Source organism: Manacus vitellinus, unplaced genomic scaffold (assembly GCF_001715985.3).
Source record: "Manacus vitellinus isolate BGI_N305 unplaced genomic scaffold, ASM171598v3 scaffold_122_pilon, whole genome shotgun sequence".
Lineage (NCBI taxonomy): Eukaryota > Metazoa > Chordata > Aves > Passeriformes > Pipridae > Manacus > Manacus vitellinus.
Genome location: NW_021938909.1, coordinates 479,459 through 495,184, shown reverse-complemented (window position 1 = coordinate 495,184; position 15,726 = coordinate 479,459). Strand labels below are relative to the sequence as shown.

Here is a 15,726-nt window from a genome sequence, read left to right as displayed (position 1 = left end):
TCTGGGGGTCCCCGGGGCTCAGAGGAGCAGCCAGCTAAAAAATAAGAAGTAAAAAAACCAGTTTAAAAATGCCTATTCCACAGACATCCTCCTCTCCAACCCAAACCAGTCCGGGAATCTGGGATTCCAGGACGCCCATGTCAGGGGTCCCAGTCTGCAGAGAAGGGTCCCCCCTTCCAGCTCTTTGGGGCTTCTTCCAAGAACCTGCCCAGGGTTTCTGTGTTACAGCCACGGGCTTTTTGTCCCGTTTGTCTAATCAGGTGTTGCTGTCACCGATGCTGGTGAAATGATCCCAGCAAAAAGTGATGCTACTTTTGAAACCCTGAAATAAACGTTTACCACGTTGGCAGCTGAGTAAAATTAGGACAGCGATCAAAGGTTAGACAATGACATTTAATGTTACTCCAGTAATAGATTTTATCACTTTTTTTTTAATCCTACCACAACGATGTGTATTTTCATATACATTATATTTCATAAAATGTCTTGATATGGAATTAGGAAAGCATGGGTTTAGTACTATTTACATATTTTAATTGAAACAATTTTCTTAACAACATTGAAAAATAGAAACTTAAAGTTCTCTAAATCGTGTTTTCAGCCAGTTAGTGGTAAACAAATGCATGCCTAGGAAGTTACACTCCCTCTAAAACGTGGTCAGTTGAAAGTTTCTAACTAAAGTGTGTATCTCTGTTTTGTTTCAAAAAATACATAAGTATGTCTGTCATTTCTGATACAAAATTCTACACTATCTTCAATAAATAAATAATAAAGCGATTCTGAAAAGTATGAAATGTAAACTTTGTTGTCCCTCCAACATACTTTTTTTTTTTTTTCTTCCCATTGCTTGAAACATTACAGTGGTCTTTTAGGAAATTATAATACACAGACACTTCCCAGCACAGTTTACACTTATTACCATACGGATCTACCTACCTGTTATGGATATATCCTAATTTCCTAATGGAAACCAATAAGACTTGTAGTGCTAGAGAACACCACCAACACAGGAGAGGTGGGAACCAGGACTGAAGGACATGCAAGGAACACCAAAACCCAACAACAGGCTCCACGAGAACGTTCACATGCGAATGACACAGGCTGGCACCTCCCATCCGGAATGAAGTCCTTACAAAAATACCAGTGGATGCGTGGCAGGGCATGAACAGAATGAATCCAAGCAGAACAAAGAGGAATTTGACTCTCGGGGCTCTTTTCCCTCTCGAGTCCAGACTCAGCAAAGCCCTTACGCGGGTGCTCCGGGGACGCCAGACGTGAGTGCCCGCCTGGAGCCGGGGCTTTGCCCAACAGGGATGTGGGCCTGGACGTGTGTGTCCATGGAGCCAATGGATAGGGAAGCCCTGGCGCTCCCCAGCGTGACAAGGCTTTGGGGTTCCCCACTCTGCACATCCAGCACAGCCACCAACCTCTGGGAGCTGCTGCCCCGCTCCCATCACACCTTGTCCCACACAGGTGAGCCCAGCACAGGCCAGTACCTGGGCACCACTGATTGCTTTGAAACCACACTCTGCGGGGTGGGAATTCCCTTCCTGAGCTGGAGCCGTGATTGTTTTTTCTTCCCCACTGCAGGTGACAGATCACCCACCTGGGCAGCAGCAGTAAAGGAGTATCCAAGTGGTACAGCAGGACACACACAGCAGGGCTCTGTGCTTAACCCTTGGCTTCCTGTGCCAACATTTACAGTCCTGTGGACAACAGCAACTTCCAAAGGTACCGAGGGGGTGCACTCTTCTGGAGTGCAATTCATCTCTGTGCAGGAGGCCTGGACATCATTTATTTTCAGGGGCAATGCAAGTCATGAAGTGGTTTGTTAATAGAATCTTCTCTGTTTATAGATATAGACTATTTATTTTCTAAGTCTTTTCAGTACCATCATGAAGATCTTCAAAGATCTTCTTGCTGCGAAACTGCTCCTTCCATTCACGTCCCATTTACACCCCACTTTGCTGAGCAACAGGCACAGAATTCTTTCATGGGAAAACCCTGCAGAAAGCCTCCCAAACATCCCAGCATTGCCTTCTCCACGGAAATTCAAGAGTAGGGCAACTGGAGCAAGCACAGCCACCTCTGTGGTTTGCCAGCCGTTCCCACTGGAGCTACAAGGAACAACAGGGTTGTTTCATCCACCCAGGAAACCAACTCCAAGTTCCACATTGAGAGATTGAGGGAGATCTCCTCACTAAACCGGGATTCGTGTTTTCACTGAGAATTATCAAGGCACAAAGATGCTCCTGTTTGCTTTGATAACCCTCGGAGGTGTGAAGGGCGAGCAGTGGTTTCCTGCCACACCAGCCAGGACCTTGTGACAGCTCCCGCAGACCCCGGCGGGCCGCGGTGACCTCGACCGAACGCCAACGGCCCCTGCCCTCCTACGGCTCGTCGAAGAGCTGCAGGTCCAGCCGCACCACGATCTCTCCCGTCGGCACTTCGTGCAGGAGGAGACACTTCGTGACCGGTCCCTTTGAACCCTGATCCTTCTTGATGTCTGCCACACGGATCTCTGTTCTGCCCAGGAAGTCTGGAAGGCAAAAAGAGGGAGCGCTCAGGAAGGGCACAACCGGGGTTTGCGGAAGGAACTAAACTTCCACCCCCCACGCAACAAAAGGAAGACACGACTCTGGTTTTGCCCTTGACAAGGGCCAAAGGCTGCCAAGCTGCACAGAGGAGGGTTTAGCCAGACCATGTTACACAGCAGCAGCATTCCAAGTAAATGTGTGGAAACCCCCGCTACGGAATTCACAGCTGCCTCACTCCAGTGACTTCTGGATTTTATGATGTGTTAGAAAAAGGCCAAAAGCTGCTGCACAGTTAAACCCGAGTGGGAACCCTCTGGAGATGACAGAGCCAAGAAGTGCCTCACAGCAACAACAAGGTCACCAGGCCAAGTGGTGCTGGCCATGGCAGTGCCAGTCCTATCCAAACACTGCCTGGGAGATTATGGCTCCAAAATACACTTGCTGATGCTCCATGTTTATCCCAGGTTATGAAACTAGAATGAGAGAGGCTGTGGACTCCCCATCCCTGGAAGTGTCCAAGGCCAGCTTGGATGGGGCTTGGGGCAACCTGGTCTAATGGAAGGTGTCCCTGCCCATGGAAGGTGGTGGAACTAGATGATCTTTAAGGTCCCTTCCAACCCAAACCATCCCATGATTCTACTGGGTTTGGAATCCTGGGTTCACTTTTGCCACTGTTCCTGCACATAACAGGAACTTGGAGGCATTTATCTTCCTCCTGCAGAAATCAATCTGTTTGCAAACAGCATCCAAAGTTTTTGGAGACTTAGCAGAGCTACAAAGCACACTTTGGTTGTTGCCAAGTTGCACAAGAAAAGGAACTCCCAAAAACCAGAGAGAGGTGGATTCTTTTTGCACTGATGCCAGCACAACTCCACCGGGGAGCAAGGGTGAGCCACCCCCCAGTATGCAAAGGGGTTCAGATCTGGGGTATCTTTAAAAACCATCTTTCAACCCAACCCATTCCCTATGACTTCTGTCAGCAGGAATGCACCTCCTCAAAGCAGGAGATTGGAAAATCCCTCTGGCAGTCCCTACGCACCATCCGGGGAGAACTGGTCCCGCTCGAACACCGTGATGCAGAGCACGTCCTGCTCCAGGTCCTTGATGAAGAACTGGCAGTTGGAATTCCACTTGGGGTTCAGGGTGTCCTGTATGGTCTTGGTGATGTGGCACTGGGAGCCCATGGTCACCTCGCAGTAGGGGTTACTCTTTCCTGGGACAAACAGAACAGTGTGATCCTCGTCCTCAATCTCCTTCCACTCCTACAGCCCTTGGGGTGGGAAAGACCTTGGCTTCACTGCCCTTGGGATGAACTCCAGGAACATCACAGTGAACACACTGCTCCGCAGGGGGCTGAGCACCTTCTGCTCCTCCCTGCAGGACTTTGTGCCTTGTGATCCCTTAGGATAGGGCTGATGTGGTGGGAACCAAGTCAGCCTGAAACAAATGCCTGACGCGGGACAACTGCAGGACAACAGCTGAGCTGCACAAAGTCACTGCTGCATATTTTACCTCTGTTAGACCCACATCATTGAGCAAAGCCGTGTTTGGGACAGAACCTCCTCCAGAGTCAGGCTGACAAGTGGGAATGTCCCTTTGGTGGAGCACATTCTGAAAAAGCCCAGCACTCACCATGGGACCTGCAGGGTTTCAGCTCGATGCCTTCCACCACGTTCACCATCAGCCTCCCGATGCCTGTCGCCCTTTGCGAGCGAACTGCGGTGAAACAGGACAGAGAGAAAAGTCATCAAAGGATTTTCCTGCCCATGGACTTCTCCACAAAAGATGAGACCCCCCTCATCCTATGCTGTACCTAAGTAGGCCTTTTCCCTCTTCTTCTTTTCAGTCTCTATGTAAAGTTCTGAAGCAGCTTTGATCTTCTGAACCCAGGCAGTCCTTCAGAAGGAAAGGAGAAAACAAAGTTGCAAAACGCCATTTCCATTTTTCCCTGCCGGAGCACAGCAGGCAGAACACTAAAGCTGTCCCTCCTTCCCAGCCAAGGCTCTGGCCCCACCCCAGCCTCTGCTGTCCCAGAGCTCTCTGCCTGGAAGAGATCTTCCTGGAATTTGTAGCACCTGCTGAAACGGAACCATCCCAAGCCAGCAGATCCCACCACACAAAGAAAGCTCAAGAGAACCACAAGCAGAAGCTACTTGGTGAGAAACCAAAAGGTAGAAAGAACAGGTTTGCTTTCACCAAGCCCTTTGCTTTATTATAATGAACTTCTTGTAGCCAATATGTACAAGACACCTGGGTTGCAGAGGTGGCCCCTTACCTTGATCCCTGAGGTTTCATCCTAAAATCTTTTGGCCCTTGGGACATTTAAAACATAACTTGGGGGGTACACGGATGGTGAATGAGCACAGTGTCTTATGGGCCCTTCTGGGGAATCATTTCATCCTTAAGAATAAGAATTACAGACTATCCTGAGTTGGACAGGACCCACAAGGATCACTGAGTCCAAGCCCTGTTCCCAACAATCACACCATGTGCCTGGAAGAGACTGAGTGGAAAGACTGACAGAGGAAAAGGGTGGCAGAAGGGCTCCCAGGGACCCCAAGGGTTTAGAGGAATTGCTGTGACACACAAGGGAGCCCGAGACCTGAGCCAAGGAAACGTGGGGAAATCTCAAAGCTGTGGATCTGCTTCTGAACCTGGAATGAAGAGCTGCTGCTCCACAGGAGCACATGGTCTGGGTTGGGAGGGACCTTAAAGCCCATTCAGTCCCATCCCCTGCCACGGGCAGAGACACTTTCCACTATCCCAGGGTGCTCCAAGCCCTGTCCAACCTGGTCTTGGACACTTCCAGGGATCCAGGGGCAGCCACAGCCTCAAGATGTTTCATACATTTTGTGCCTGAGAATGTTTCAGGACCGGACATTTCCCAGCTGGCACAACCAACACAATGTCTGCACTGTGGGGAGGGCTTTGCTGCACTTCCAGCTTTCAGTTTTTAACAAAAGTTACCTTTCAAGACTTTACATTGGGGAAGAGAAACCTTTTCAGTATAAATCAGTGTAGGCTTCTCTCTGTAAGCTCACCAGAGATAAAACCCATCAGCTCAGGTTTTAAGGTTGCCTTTCCTTTGACTTTTCCAGTCTGAACTGAACGAGATAAACTCACTGGGTTTAGTTTGGTAGGTTTTGCTTCAGATTCTAATTCTGACCTGTTCCTTGGTCTCCTTCAACAGCCATACAAATGCTGTCACTGCACAGACACACAGCTGGCAACAGCAGAAGGCACAATTGCATCTTTTGCCTTCTTCACATTAACATAAAATGTTGTGAAATACGGCCTAAATATCCACCCTCCCAGATATTTCATTCTTGCTGGAATTCAGGAAACATCACTGTTTCTCCCTGCTTTTCATATACTGACTATCACCATATTCCCAAGAAGAGGGAATTTTCCAGTCTTGTAAAAGAAACTGCTTGGAGACTGCTCTGCAAGTTTCCATCATAACCATTCCCACCATCCACTTGCACCAGACTTCACAAATTCAGCCCCAACACGGCCTTTGGAGACTCTTACCTCTCATTAATGCTTTCAGCCCGCAGGGTGTAGACTCTGTCAATGTGGGAGATGTGGAAGATGGGCTCATCTCCAGAAGGGTCTGTGGGTAATTTTACCAGTACCTCGTTTAGAAAAATGGGCTGTAAAACATCAGGCAAAGCTAGAGTTGTACTGCACAACGTCTGAGCAGGCGCTTTCAACACACAGCAAGTTACAACAGGTTCAGCTGAGGTGCCTCTGCCCTTCTGCCTCCCATCTGTCTTCAGATTAGATAATGGGAGAATTTTAAACATTGGCAAAGACAGAGGTGCCTCCAGAGCCTGGAAACACTTGTCCTGGAGGGAGCCAGCAGGCTCCTGGAGCTCAGCAATCCCTCCTTCCCCACAGAGAGCAGCGAACAGCGCTCTCCCCGTCGCTGCCTGATACAAAAGCGACCCTTTGCTGGAGAGTTCTGTCCAAGCAAAACTTCAAAAGCATGTTTTGTTTTCTCTCTAAAGCACACAAACTTTCTCCCCACCAGTCCCAGGAATGCCCAGCGTATTCCAAAGCTTTCAAAGCTCTTCTCTGGGACGGTCTTGCCCACACCCCCAGCACGGAGCTGCTGCCCTGTGCACACGTGGCCTGTCACCGCCCCCATTCCAGAGAGGTACTTACAGTTTTGTACATTTTGTACTGCAGGTTAGACTTGGGGCTGAACACCTTGTCTGTGCCCGAGGAGCCAAGAGGTTTTATGATCTGAGTGAGGAGGAGGAAGTCGTTGAACAGAAAACCATAGAGCTCCTTGTTACTCTTGGCTTTATAGAGCTTCCCACTGTGCAGGAACTTGCGTGGTCCCAGGCAGTTTGTGACTGAGTTAAATACGAGTTGCTGCGAAAAGTAGAAGAAGAACAACAACGCACTGTATAAAGTGAAACAATCGGGGTCCCCCTGAAAGAGACCAGACACAGTTTTGAGTCCTGGGTTGGTCCTGAGCCGGCTCACAGGATGAGGAGCAGGACGAGCAGTGCAGGTCAGGAAAGGCTGCATGAGAAGTGACTGTAGGGCGGCCCATCATCACACAGGCACGGCCTGGGCACTCGGGGAGAAGCCAAAAGCATCTGTGCCCCCTCCCCACGCACATGCAGCTCTGGGAGTGGAGCTGAGCCCACCAGGACCTGTCCTGGAGGAGCAGCAGCACCTCTGCCAACGGCCTCTCCGGAGCCTGGGCTTCCTTCACAAGGTCTGCACTTCGAATTGTGCTTGAATTTCACCCCCCAAAGCACCCCAAAAGAATTCCAGGTAGCCCCAAACCCCGGGCAGCTGCTGACACTGGAAGGGGCAGAATCACAGCCCCACCCAGGGGTTGTCACCACATGAGCAGGGTGTGGCCCTTCCCTAAAGCGCCATTTCCAGGTTTATTTTCACCAGGGGATGGCACAGTTCTTACCACCCTCACTGACTGGGCAGCTGGGTCAGGGCTGGCTCCTTTGACAGGTTGGAAACCCCTCAGACAGAAACTGGGGAGGGCTGGATTGTTCCTTCCCCCCAGCTGAGGCTGCTGCTGCTGCAGTTACTGTGGCAGAAGCAGCCAGAGGGTCTTTCAGGTTATAGATTGGGTGCTCTAGGGCCAGACATCACCTACAGAAGAAAAAAGCAGCCACCTTCCTTCAGGCAGTGGTTGTCCCACAGCTGAATGTGTCTTTGACCCTTCTGACCTTGTCACACTCATCTTTCTCCCAAAACAGTCAGATTTCCTGAGGTGAAATACAATTTTTTTCTAGTTTGTAAACCAACCAGTGCTTGTTATTTTTTTACCTTCTAGAACTGACAACTTGGTGCATACTTTGAAAATCAAGTTGTGATCTGTCTGCCTCTGTTATTGTCACCAACACAGGAAGGCCATCAGAACATGCCCCCTCATTTTGCAGGACATACAGGCACAATGTTTTCATTACAGTTTTTAGTGAAACTTAGCATGCTACCTGGAAAAATAACACGGAATGGGAGGCAGGGATTCTCTCTGTAAAGTCTCCAGAGAGACTTGATCAGTATTGTTGGGTTTTCAAACGTACACAAAGCTTTACCACAGAAAATCTGTTCTGTGATCACTTTTAAAGCATTCCAAAATGGTCAGGAACAGCTTTGGGATGGGACACAGCAGTTCCACAACCACTGTGCTGTAAAGAACTATGAAAGTGGAAAGTTGTGGTTGAAAACTGCAGCATTGAACCTGGGACTAGTCCAGAGCCAGGCAACAAAGCAGGATCTACCACGGGGAAGGCAAGAACACGAGCAGCAAAAAGGGTCACGTGCAGGAGTGAGAGGGAGACAAGGAAGGGGGAAAACAAAGCACTGGGGATGGTGAGACTGGCTCAATCCCACTCTTTGCCCTGGATGCAGTGCCATGAGGGAGCTGTGGGTTATTCCCGGGGTTGCCCACGTGTGCAGGTCCCTGGGGAGCCCTGGTTTACCTCGGAGAGGCCCTCACACTGCACGTGGGCCTGGATCCACTCCAGCCTGTCCGAGTTCTCCTTCTCGCGCACGCCCTCGTTGACCTGGGAGCACAGCTCCTCGGCCTTCTCCAGGGCGTGCTTCAGGTGGCTGTGGTCAGGGTGGTTCTCAGGAGTGTTCTCTATTATCTGCAGAGACACAACACACATCACAGGCTCCTCTGTCTCCTGCAGTCCAGCTGTATCTGTGCTGTCAACCCCACGATTCCTTCCTAGGGCTTTATTTCTGTCAGAGCCAGGCAATACCTTCCAAATACTTTCCCTCCTGGACAGATGTGAGAAATAGGAGACAAACACTATTTGGGAAGAGCTGGAATGAATCCCTGCCTGCACAGCCTTTACAGCAGGACACTGCTGACTCCTCTGACACAAGGACACACATTCCAGCCAAACACAGAAATAATGGCCATGACTCTCTAAGGAATCTCTTAAATGCCAACATCCAATTTGTAGCCCTTTCCTTGGAAAGCCCTGGGCCAAGTTCAGTGGCATTATTTGGGATGGTCAGTGTTAGGCAGCAAATAAGAGTTAGGAAAGGGTTGTAAGTTATCCAGCAGTGTCAAAGGATGGGCACCTGCAGGAATTTGGCTTCCAGGCTTCCCCACCGTGACATTTCCCAGCCTGTGGGGAGGGAATGACACTGTGGGAAAGGGAAATTTGAGCACAAGCTTGACTCCTGTTATCAGAGTCTGAAGTTTTCCTTCAACATTCACTGCCTCGTGGTTCTTTGGGTGCAAGTCTCACCTCTGCTTCAAATGGAAACACCAAGCTGTGCTGAAGGCCAAGGAATTACCCCATTTTCTGCAGCTGGATCAAATATTAAAGGACACCCCCCCATTCCCCAGCACATCAGACGTCCCACAGTGACAAAGCCCGACACCAACAGGGACACTGCCCTGTAATGAAGCCCTAAGCCAAGCAGCAGCAACCCCCCAGGTGTGCACAGGACGTACGTTTTTAATGATTAGTGGGTATCTGGTTACCCGTTGCATAGGCTTTAGCAGAAAACTGGAGAGTGGCATTCCTTTACAGCGAGGATCCATTGCCAACCTCTGAAACACCAGAGAGGTAAAACCTGGTTAGTCACGTGGTTTAAACCCGGGCAAACGAGCTCCTCCAAGAATGGAAAAGGCAAGGAATGAGGACCAATCCTCAGCTGAATCTGGGCTGAGCTTGCAGGACTGCACAGGGGAATTCCTTGTGCTTTTCCAACAGATTGTCACCTGCCTTGTCTGGGTAAGAATCCCAGAATCACCAAGGCTGGCAGAGCCCTTCAGGATCATCCAGTCCCACCCCAGCACCACCAGGATCATCCCTAATCCACGTCCCCAAGGGCCACATCCAGACACCTCAGGGACAATCCCAGACACAGGGACTCCACCACCTCCCTGGGACACCTATTCCAAGGCCTGACCACTCCCTGTCAGGGGGTTGCAGAGCCAGAAGGTCCCCCCTGAGCCTCCTTTTCTCCAGGCTGAGCCCCCCCAGCTCCCTCAGCCCCTCCTGCTGCTCCAGCCCCTTCCCAGCTCTGCTCCCTTCCCTGCACACTCTCCAGCCCCTCAGTGTCCCTTCTCAAGCGAGGAGCCCAAAACTGAACCCCCCACTCCAGGCATGGCCTCGTTCAGCCACAGGACAAGCTCCGTGCCCCGAATTCCCGGGGGTCGCCCCCGCTCTTACTTTGACAAACTCCTTGAACTCGGGCACCTCGTCCGTCTTCTGCTGGATGAGGGCGGCCCCGTTGAGCTGGCAGCTGCAGAACCTGATGTAGGGCTGCATGTGGGGCAGCTGGGCCGTCAGGATGTCCCCGATCATCTTCACCGGCATCTTCTCCCCGGACATCTTCTTGCGCACCCGCAGGGCCCTGCAATGCCAGGTCAGATCCCGTATGAAAAGGAGGGTAATTTCCTTTTCTGTCAGTTTAGAAAGAGAGGGACAGACGTGTGGGAGAGGGAGGGATAAAAACCATCGCTCTGAGCTCAAAGCTGCCTCTCCAGGTCTTAGCCTGGTTTCCTGAGGGAAGGAGGTTTATTGTCATTTGTTCTGTCGCTGCCATAACTCTTCAACTCGTGGGCCATTTTCCAAAGGTTTTATGAAAAACAGGAGATATCACAGAGGTATAAAATCCCCACAAGTTCAATGCAGATTAGCAGCTCCGTAGGGAAAAGATGGACTTTATTAATCCTCCTGTTTATCAAGATCCAGGTTTAACTCCACCCTCGCTCTGTGTCTCCAGCAGTGACCAGGTGAGCAGCCTGCAAAGCAGCCACAGCATTCCCTGTGTCCTGCTGGAGCAGAGGGATGGCTGAGGGAGGAACTGGATCCATCAGAGGCCACGACGAATGAAGGGAGGGATAAGAGTGGAGTCTCATGGCAGGGAGTTGGGGTTGCAGCAGCTGGAGCCTTTGGGAGGAAGGGTGGAGGGTCCTCTGGACACAAATCCATGGGGAACCAGGCTCTGGTGGTGCTGCTTCTCCCCTGTCAGCACATTCAGGTGCTGTAACCCTACACTCATTAAAGGCCACACTAATTAATGGAATGCATCAGCCAGCTCGGAATAAGAGAGGCAGAGGCTGCTGTGCCTTGGTTTGCATCCATGGATAACAGGACTGGAAGTGGGTGTGGGCTGGGACAGAGGAGGGAAAAGTCTCTGACAGGGCTGGGGGAAGCCTTGGCAAATCCTGCTTTTCAGAGGAGAGCAGGGTCTGCCCTCTGGAGCACGTGGACAAGAAGAAAGTAAGTGCAAATATTTACTCAGCAAAGAACTGCTGTTTTTTTCCCAACGACAAAGTCACAGCAAACACTGTCCATATTTTGCTTTTTCCCACAAGGAGAAACACGTGGCCCTTTTGGTTCTGATCTGTGTGTGTGGCAAATGTTTTCCTGCAGCTGAAAGGAGGAGCAGGGCAGAGGCCCAGGGTCCTGTCATTGCCAAGTATGGGGGGGGGAAACCCAACTTACTTCAGTAGTTTTATATTGCACATAATCAGCTCCTTCCAATTAACAAAAATCATGGCAACTTCTTTTTCTGTGAGCAGCTCAGATTCCAGGAGTGGCTTCTGGAAGATCTGGAGGGTCAGAAAATGAAGCTGTTTAGAATGTACATGTATGACCCAAGTGACTGAGGCTGATTTAGCCCATTTCCTTAGGGAGGACGGGAGAAAACTTGCCATCAGGGCAGCACTTGTCCCTCAGTGGGACAGAATTCCACCCTGCTCCATGTCCCAGACATCCACTGTGTTCCCTGAGAACAGCTGGGACTAAGGGGAGACCTCAGAGATGTGAGGGGCACGTGGCTTTAACAGGGAATACTCTGAGTTTGTGCTGCTGGTGGTGTTCATTCAGATCTGGAGAACCTGTTTGAAACTTGGGAATGTTAATTCTGATCTGGATAATCTGTTTAAAACTCGGGAATTTTAGAGAGAGGTCTCCTGCAGAAGATCTCAGGATTTCTTAGATAAAACACCTGAAATATGTTTTCCTTTGGACTCTTTTATGGAAGTTCTCATTTCTCTCAGGGTGTTTCAGGTTTGCATATCTCGACCTCTTCTTCAAAACAGGGCTTTGCTTCTCTGTCAAAAGGATTTTCTGTGCTAATTCCATTTGTTCCTACATCAGGGATGTCCCTTGGAACACGTAAAGCAAACCACAGTAAGTGATAACTCAGGGCCACCGTGGGCGTGGAAAATGGGCTTCCTTTCAGGACATCCATTTCAGTTTAAGGACTTGTACACGACAAATCCACACTGAGAACCAGGGGCTTTGCTAAAATGACACTTCAAACATCAGCATTTTGGTGATGGTCACACCAGGGCTCAACACGAGCTGCACCCGCACACGTGGATCTCTAAATACATAAATACACGTGAATGGCAGTCCAATACAGCTCATCCCAAGGAGGCCAAGCCCAGCAGGGACACACAGTAGTTTGGCACCACGAAATGTTGATTTGGTTCCAAAGGTGAGGGATTCAGGGGCTCTGCCTCACCTCTGTGACCAGCTGCAGGTCGGTGACGTAGTTCTCCTCGGTGACGATGAGCTCGTGGATGTAGCCCTGCCTCTTCCTCTCCGTGGGAGTCAGCATGTCCAGCAGATGCAGGTCTGCACACCCTGGAAAACACAACAGGGTCCTGGGTTTTACTGCTGGTCACTGGCAAACTCCTCAGAGCTGGAGCAGGGGCAGCAGCACTGACCAGGAGCTGTGCCCGTCCCGGTCACTCGTTCTGGGGTAGTGGCACAACCTCAGCGGTGCCTCCCCTCCCGGGGACTCACAGCACTGTTTGAACACCTTTCTTTAACAAAGGCCATCTCCAAGAGTGAACTTTTCCCTGGTGGCCAAGCTTTAAAGCCTCCCTCAGTGCCACCTGCCCATTCCCCCTGAGCTGTGTCGTTCCCCCGGAGCCCAAACCAACCCCACAGATGGCTGGGAACAAAAATGGGGGCAAAACCTTCCTGTGGTGGGAAGAAACTGCAGAGACACCCCAAGAGGGGAGAGGATTAGGGAAGAGCTGCAGTGACCACAATGCTCTGATGGCCCTTTGGAGTGACACCTGAACCCTCAGCTCATGGACACTCTGAATTCCAGGGTCTCCTTTACCCTTCTAGTCAGGGAGATCCCACTCAAGAAGGTGCTGCAGAGCTTATTTACTTCTTCTCACTTAAAAATTGAATTAAAAAATTAATTAATTAAAAATTGCTTCCAAATATTTGAAGGACTAAATATTTGAAGACCCATGAAGGTCCTTGGAGACCCCTCAGATTTCCCAAATTTCCAGGTCAAGGCAAAGGGGTCGAGTTTGTTCTCCTTTAGAAGCACAGGAAAAGGTTGTCACTAAGATCTCACTTCCATCAGCTTTGTCCTTTAATTGTTGTAAATCACCTCCTGTCCAGATGGGAGAACTTTTGTACAAATTCCACAGTCTCAAATTTTATTTTCTATTCTGAATTAGACAGAACATTTAATCCTTTTTTTTTCTGGAGGCTGTTACTTTTCAGGTGAGTTTAATGCAATTCTTCTGAGACTGGAACACAGAATGTTGTCTTCCAGTTTTGACTACTTTTACTACTTTTTGGCATAAAATACAACACATTTCAAAAAAGCAACGGTGATTTCAAACAGGGGGAAAACATTTTGCTGTATAAATGATTTATTTCAACTATTTTTACACTACCAAAATTCTCCAGTTTAATTCTTTCCCTCACCCCTCATCAAAGTCTGGGAAAATTCAGTATATTCCCCATGGAAACAAACTTTCCTTATGGACACATCAGACCCTGGACAACTCTTCCAGTTCTTTGCATACAAAGTTAATATTTAGGGAGTATTTACTACATTTTTAGCTTCCTGAATTAACTCAGGAGCTCAGACTGTGCCAATAAAAAGGTCCTCATGTATGTCCCTGATTTTCATGGAATGCCATCACCTGCTGCTTTAACTAATCTGTGCCCCTGAAAAGGGAATGAGAGATTTGACTTAAAAATTAACAAAACCACCCCAAAACCAAACCAGACAAACCCAGAAAAGTAGATCCAGACACTCAGGGTTGTTTCCTCCCTGATTCTGAAGCTGGGGAGGGATCACACTGGCAGCAGACACTGATAATGATCCCTTGGGATTCAGGACAATTGAAACTGAATTGAAACTTGGCTTGAAATGAAGAGCAGGTCTGGAACATTTATCATTTTTATGCCAAAAGAAGCAAATTTTGGCCCATTGCAAAAGCCACAAATTTCACTTCTGTTCAGTAAATGCCTGATTTCAGAGCAGTTTCTTTGGCATCAGGTAAATCAGAGGTTTGAGGAGCAGAACCAGTTCTCCCCATGCATGGTTGGCTTCATGAAAAGTGAGCCAAGGGTTTGATTCTTTTTCCCTTCAGAATTTACTGTTCAAAGAATCCCATGACCTTGGCTTGAAGGGCTGTGTCCAACCAGCAGCACTGCAGAGGAGGCACTGACACCCTGAACAAGGAAATATTTTAGCAGCTCCTTTGACAGCTGGGGTGCAAATGGGCTGCTCTGAACTGCAACAAATGCTCTCCTCTTGAGCAACAAACATCTGGGGAAAATGGCCCAAATCTGAGCAGAATGTGCAGGACAGACTTTCCTGATGAAGGACTTTCTTCCTGAGGTGCACAACTACTGAGATTTTTCTTGTCTTTAAAATAAAAACACTGAGGAAAAACTGGGTTCCTTTCCAAGTGGAAATGTCAGGGCTCATTTTTCATGGATGCCAAAGTACTTTCATGAACATCTGAATCCCACTAATCACAGAATCATGGAATGCTTTGGGTTGGAAGGGACCTTTAATATCACCCAGTTCCCACCCCCTGCCATGGGCAGGGACACCTTCCACCAACCCAGGTTGCTCCAAGCCCCGTCCAACCTGGCCTTGGACACTTCCAGGGATCCAGGGGCAGCCACAGCTTCTCTGGGCAGTTCTTTGCTACAATCAGAGTCAGGAAAGGCTGGGAAATGACAATGGATAACTTGGAATCACCAGCACAACTCCATCTGCACATTCCCCCCAGCCTGGCGGAATCATCCCCTCTGTAAGTGTTCAAAATGTGTGGATGTGGCACTTGGGGATGTGGTCTGATGGTGGACGTGGTGGGGGGGGGGTCGATGGTGGGACTGGATGTCATCCTAAAGGTCTTTTCCAACCTTAGTGATTCCATGATTCAATGTTTCTACTGAGCCCTTTCCAGAGTCTGCTTGGGGAGAATAAAATCCTCCGTGTGAGGGCACAGAAATACAACCCAGCAGAGTTACCCCGGCCCTGGCTTGGTTTCTAACACATCAGGGCACCCCTGAATTATGAGCCCTGAGCACTGATGGACAGAACCAGCAAATGAGCCACGAGCAGAGCCACAGATCCAGGGCCAAGGAACTGCCCAGCCCAGTTCTACGTGGTCTGCCACAACAATCAAGGGGCCATTTTCACTTGGGATGAGGAATGTGGGAGCTAAATCAAGTATTCTACGTGTTCCAACCTTTTATCAAACAATATTTTATTGGTTTTTCCCTTTCCTGGGCAGCCCTCCAGTCATTGCTGGGAGCAGGGACAGGACCCAGGGAAGGGCTGGAGCTGGGACAGGGCAGGCTCAGGGTGGATCTCAGGACAAGGTTCTTCCCCCAGAGGGTGGTGGGCACTGCCCAGGCTCCCCAGGGCAGTGGGCACGGCCCCAAGGCTG

At 49.6% G+C, this 15,726-nt stretch overlaps 1 protein-coding gene across 1 annotated transcript in view; it reads right to left on the bottom strand.

Moving 5' to 3' along the window:
- Positions 1-380: 380 nt before the first annotated feature.
- ITSN1 (intersectin 1) overlaps positions 381-15,726 on the bottom strand; it is a 94,258-nt gene continuing 78,912 nt past the window's right edge. The window contains exons 22-32 of the mRNA XM_029965893.1: positions 12,525-12,679; positions 11,498-11,604; positions 10,217-10,400; positions 9,493-9,591; positions 8,501-8,668; positions 6,705-6,977; positions 6,069-6,190; positions 4,351-4,433; positions 4,170-4,253; positions 3,577-3,750; positions 381-2,539 (exon numbers count right to left, since the gene is read on the bottom strand). Of these exons, the coding sequence (XP_029821753.1) occupies positions 2,391-2,539; positions 3,577-3,750; positions 4,170-4,253; positions 4,351-4,433; positions 6,069-6,190; positions 6,705-6,977; positions 8,501-8,668; positions 9,493-9,591; positions 10,217-10,400; positions 11,498-11,604; positions 12,525-12,679 (1,598 nt within the window). The 3' untranslated portion in view covers positions 381-2,390. The remainder of the gene's footprint in view (positions 2,540-3,576; positions 3,751-4,169; positions 4,254-4,350; positions 4,434-6,068; positions 6,191-6,704; positions 6,978-8,500; positions 8,669-9,492; positions 9,592-10,216; positions 10,401-11,497; positions 11,605-12,524; positions 12,680-15,726) is intronic.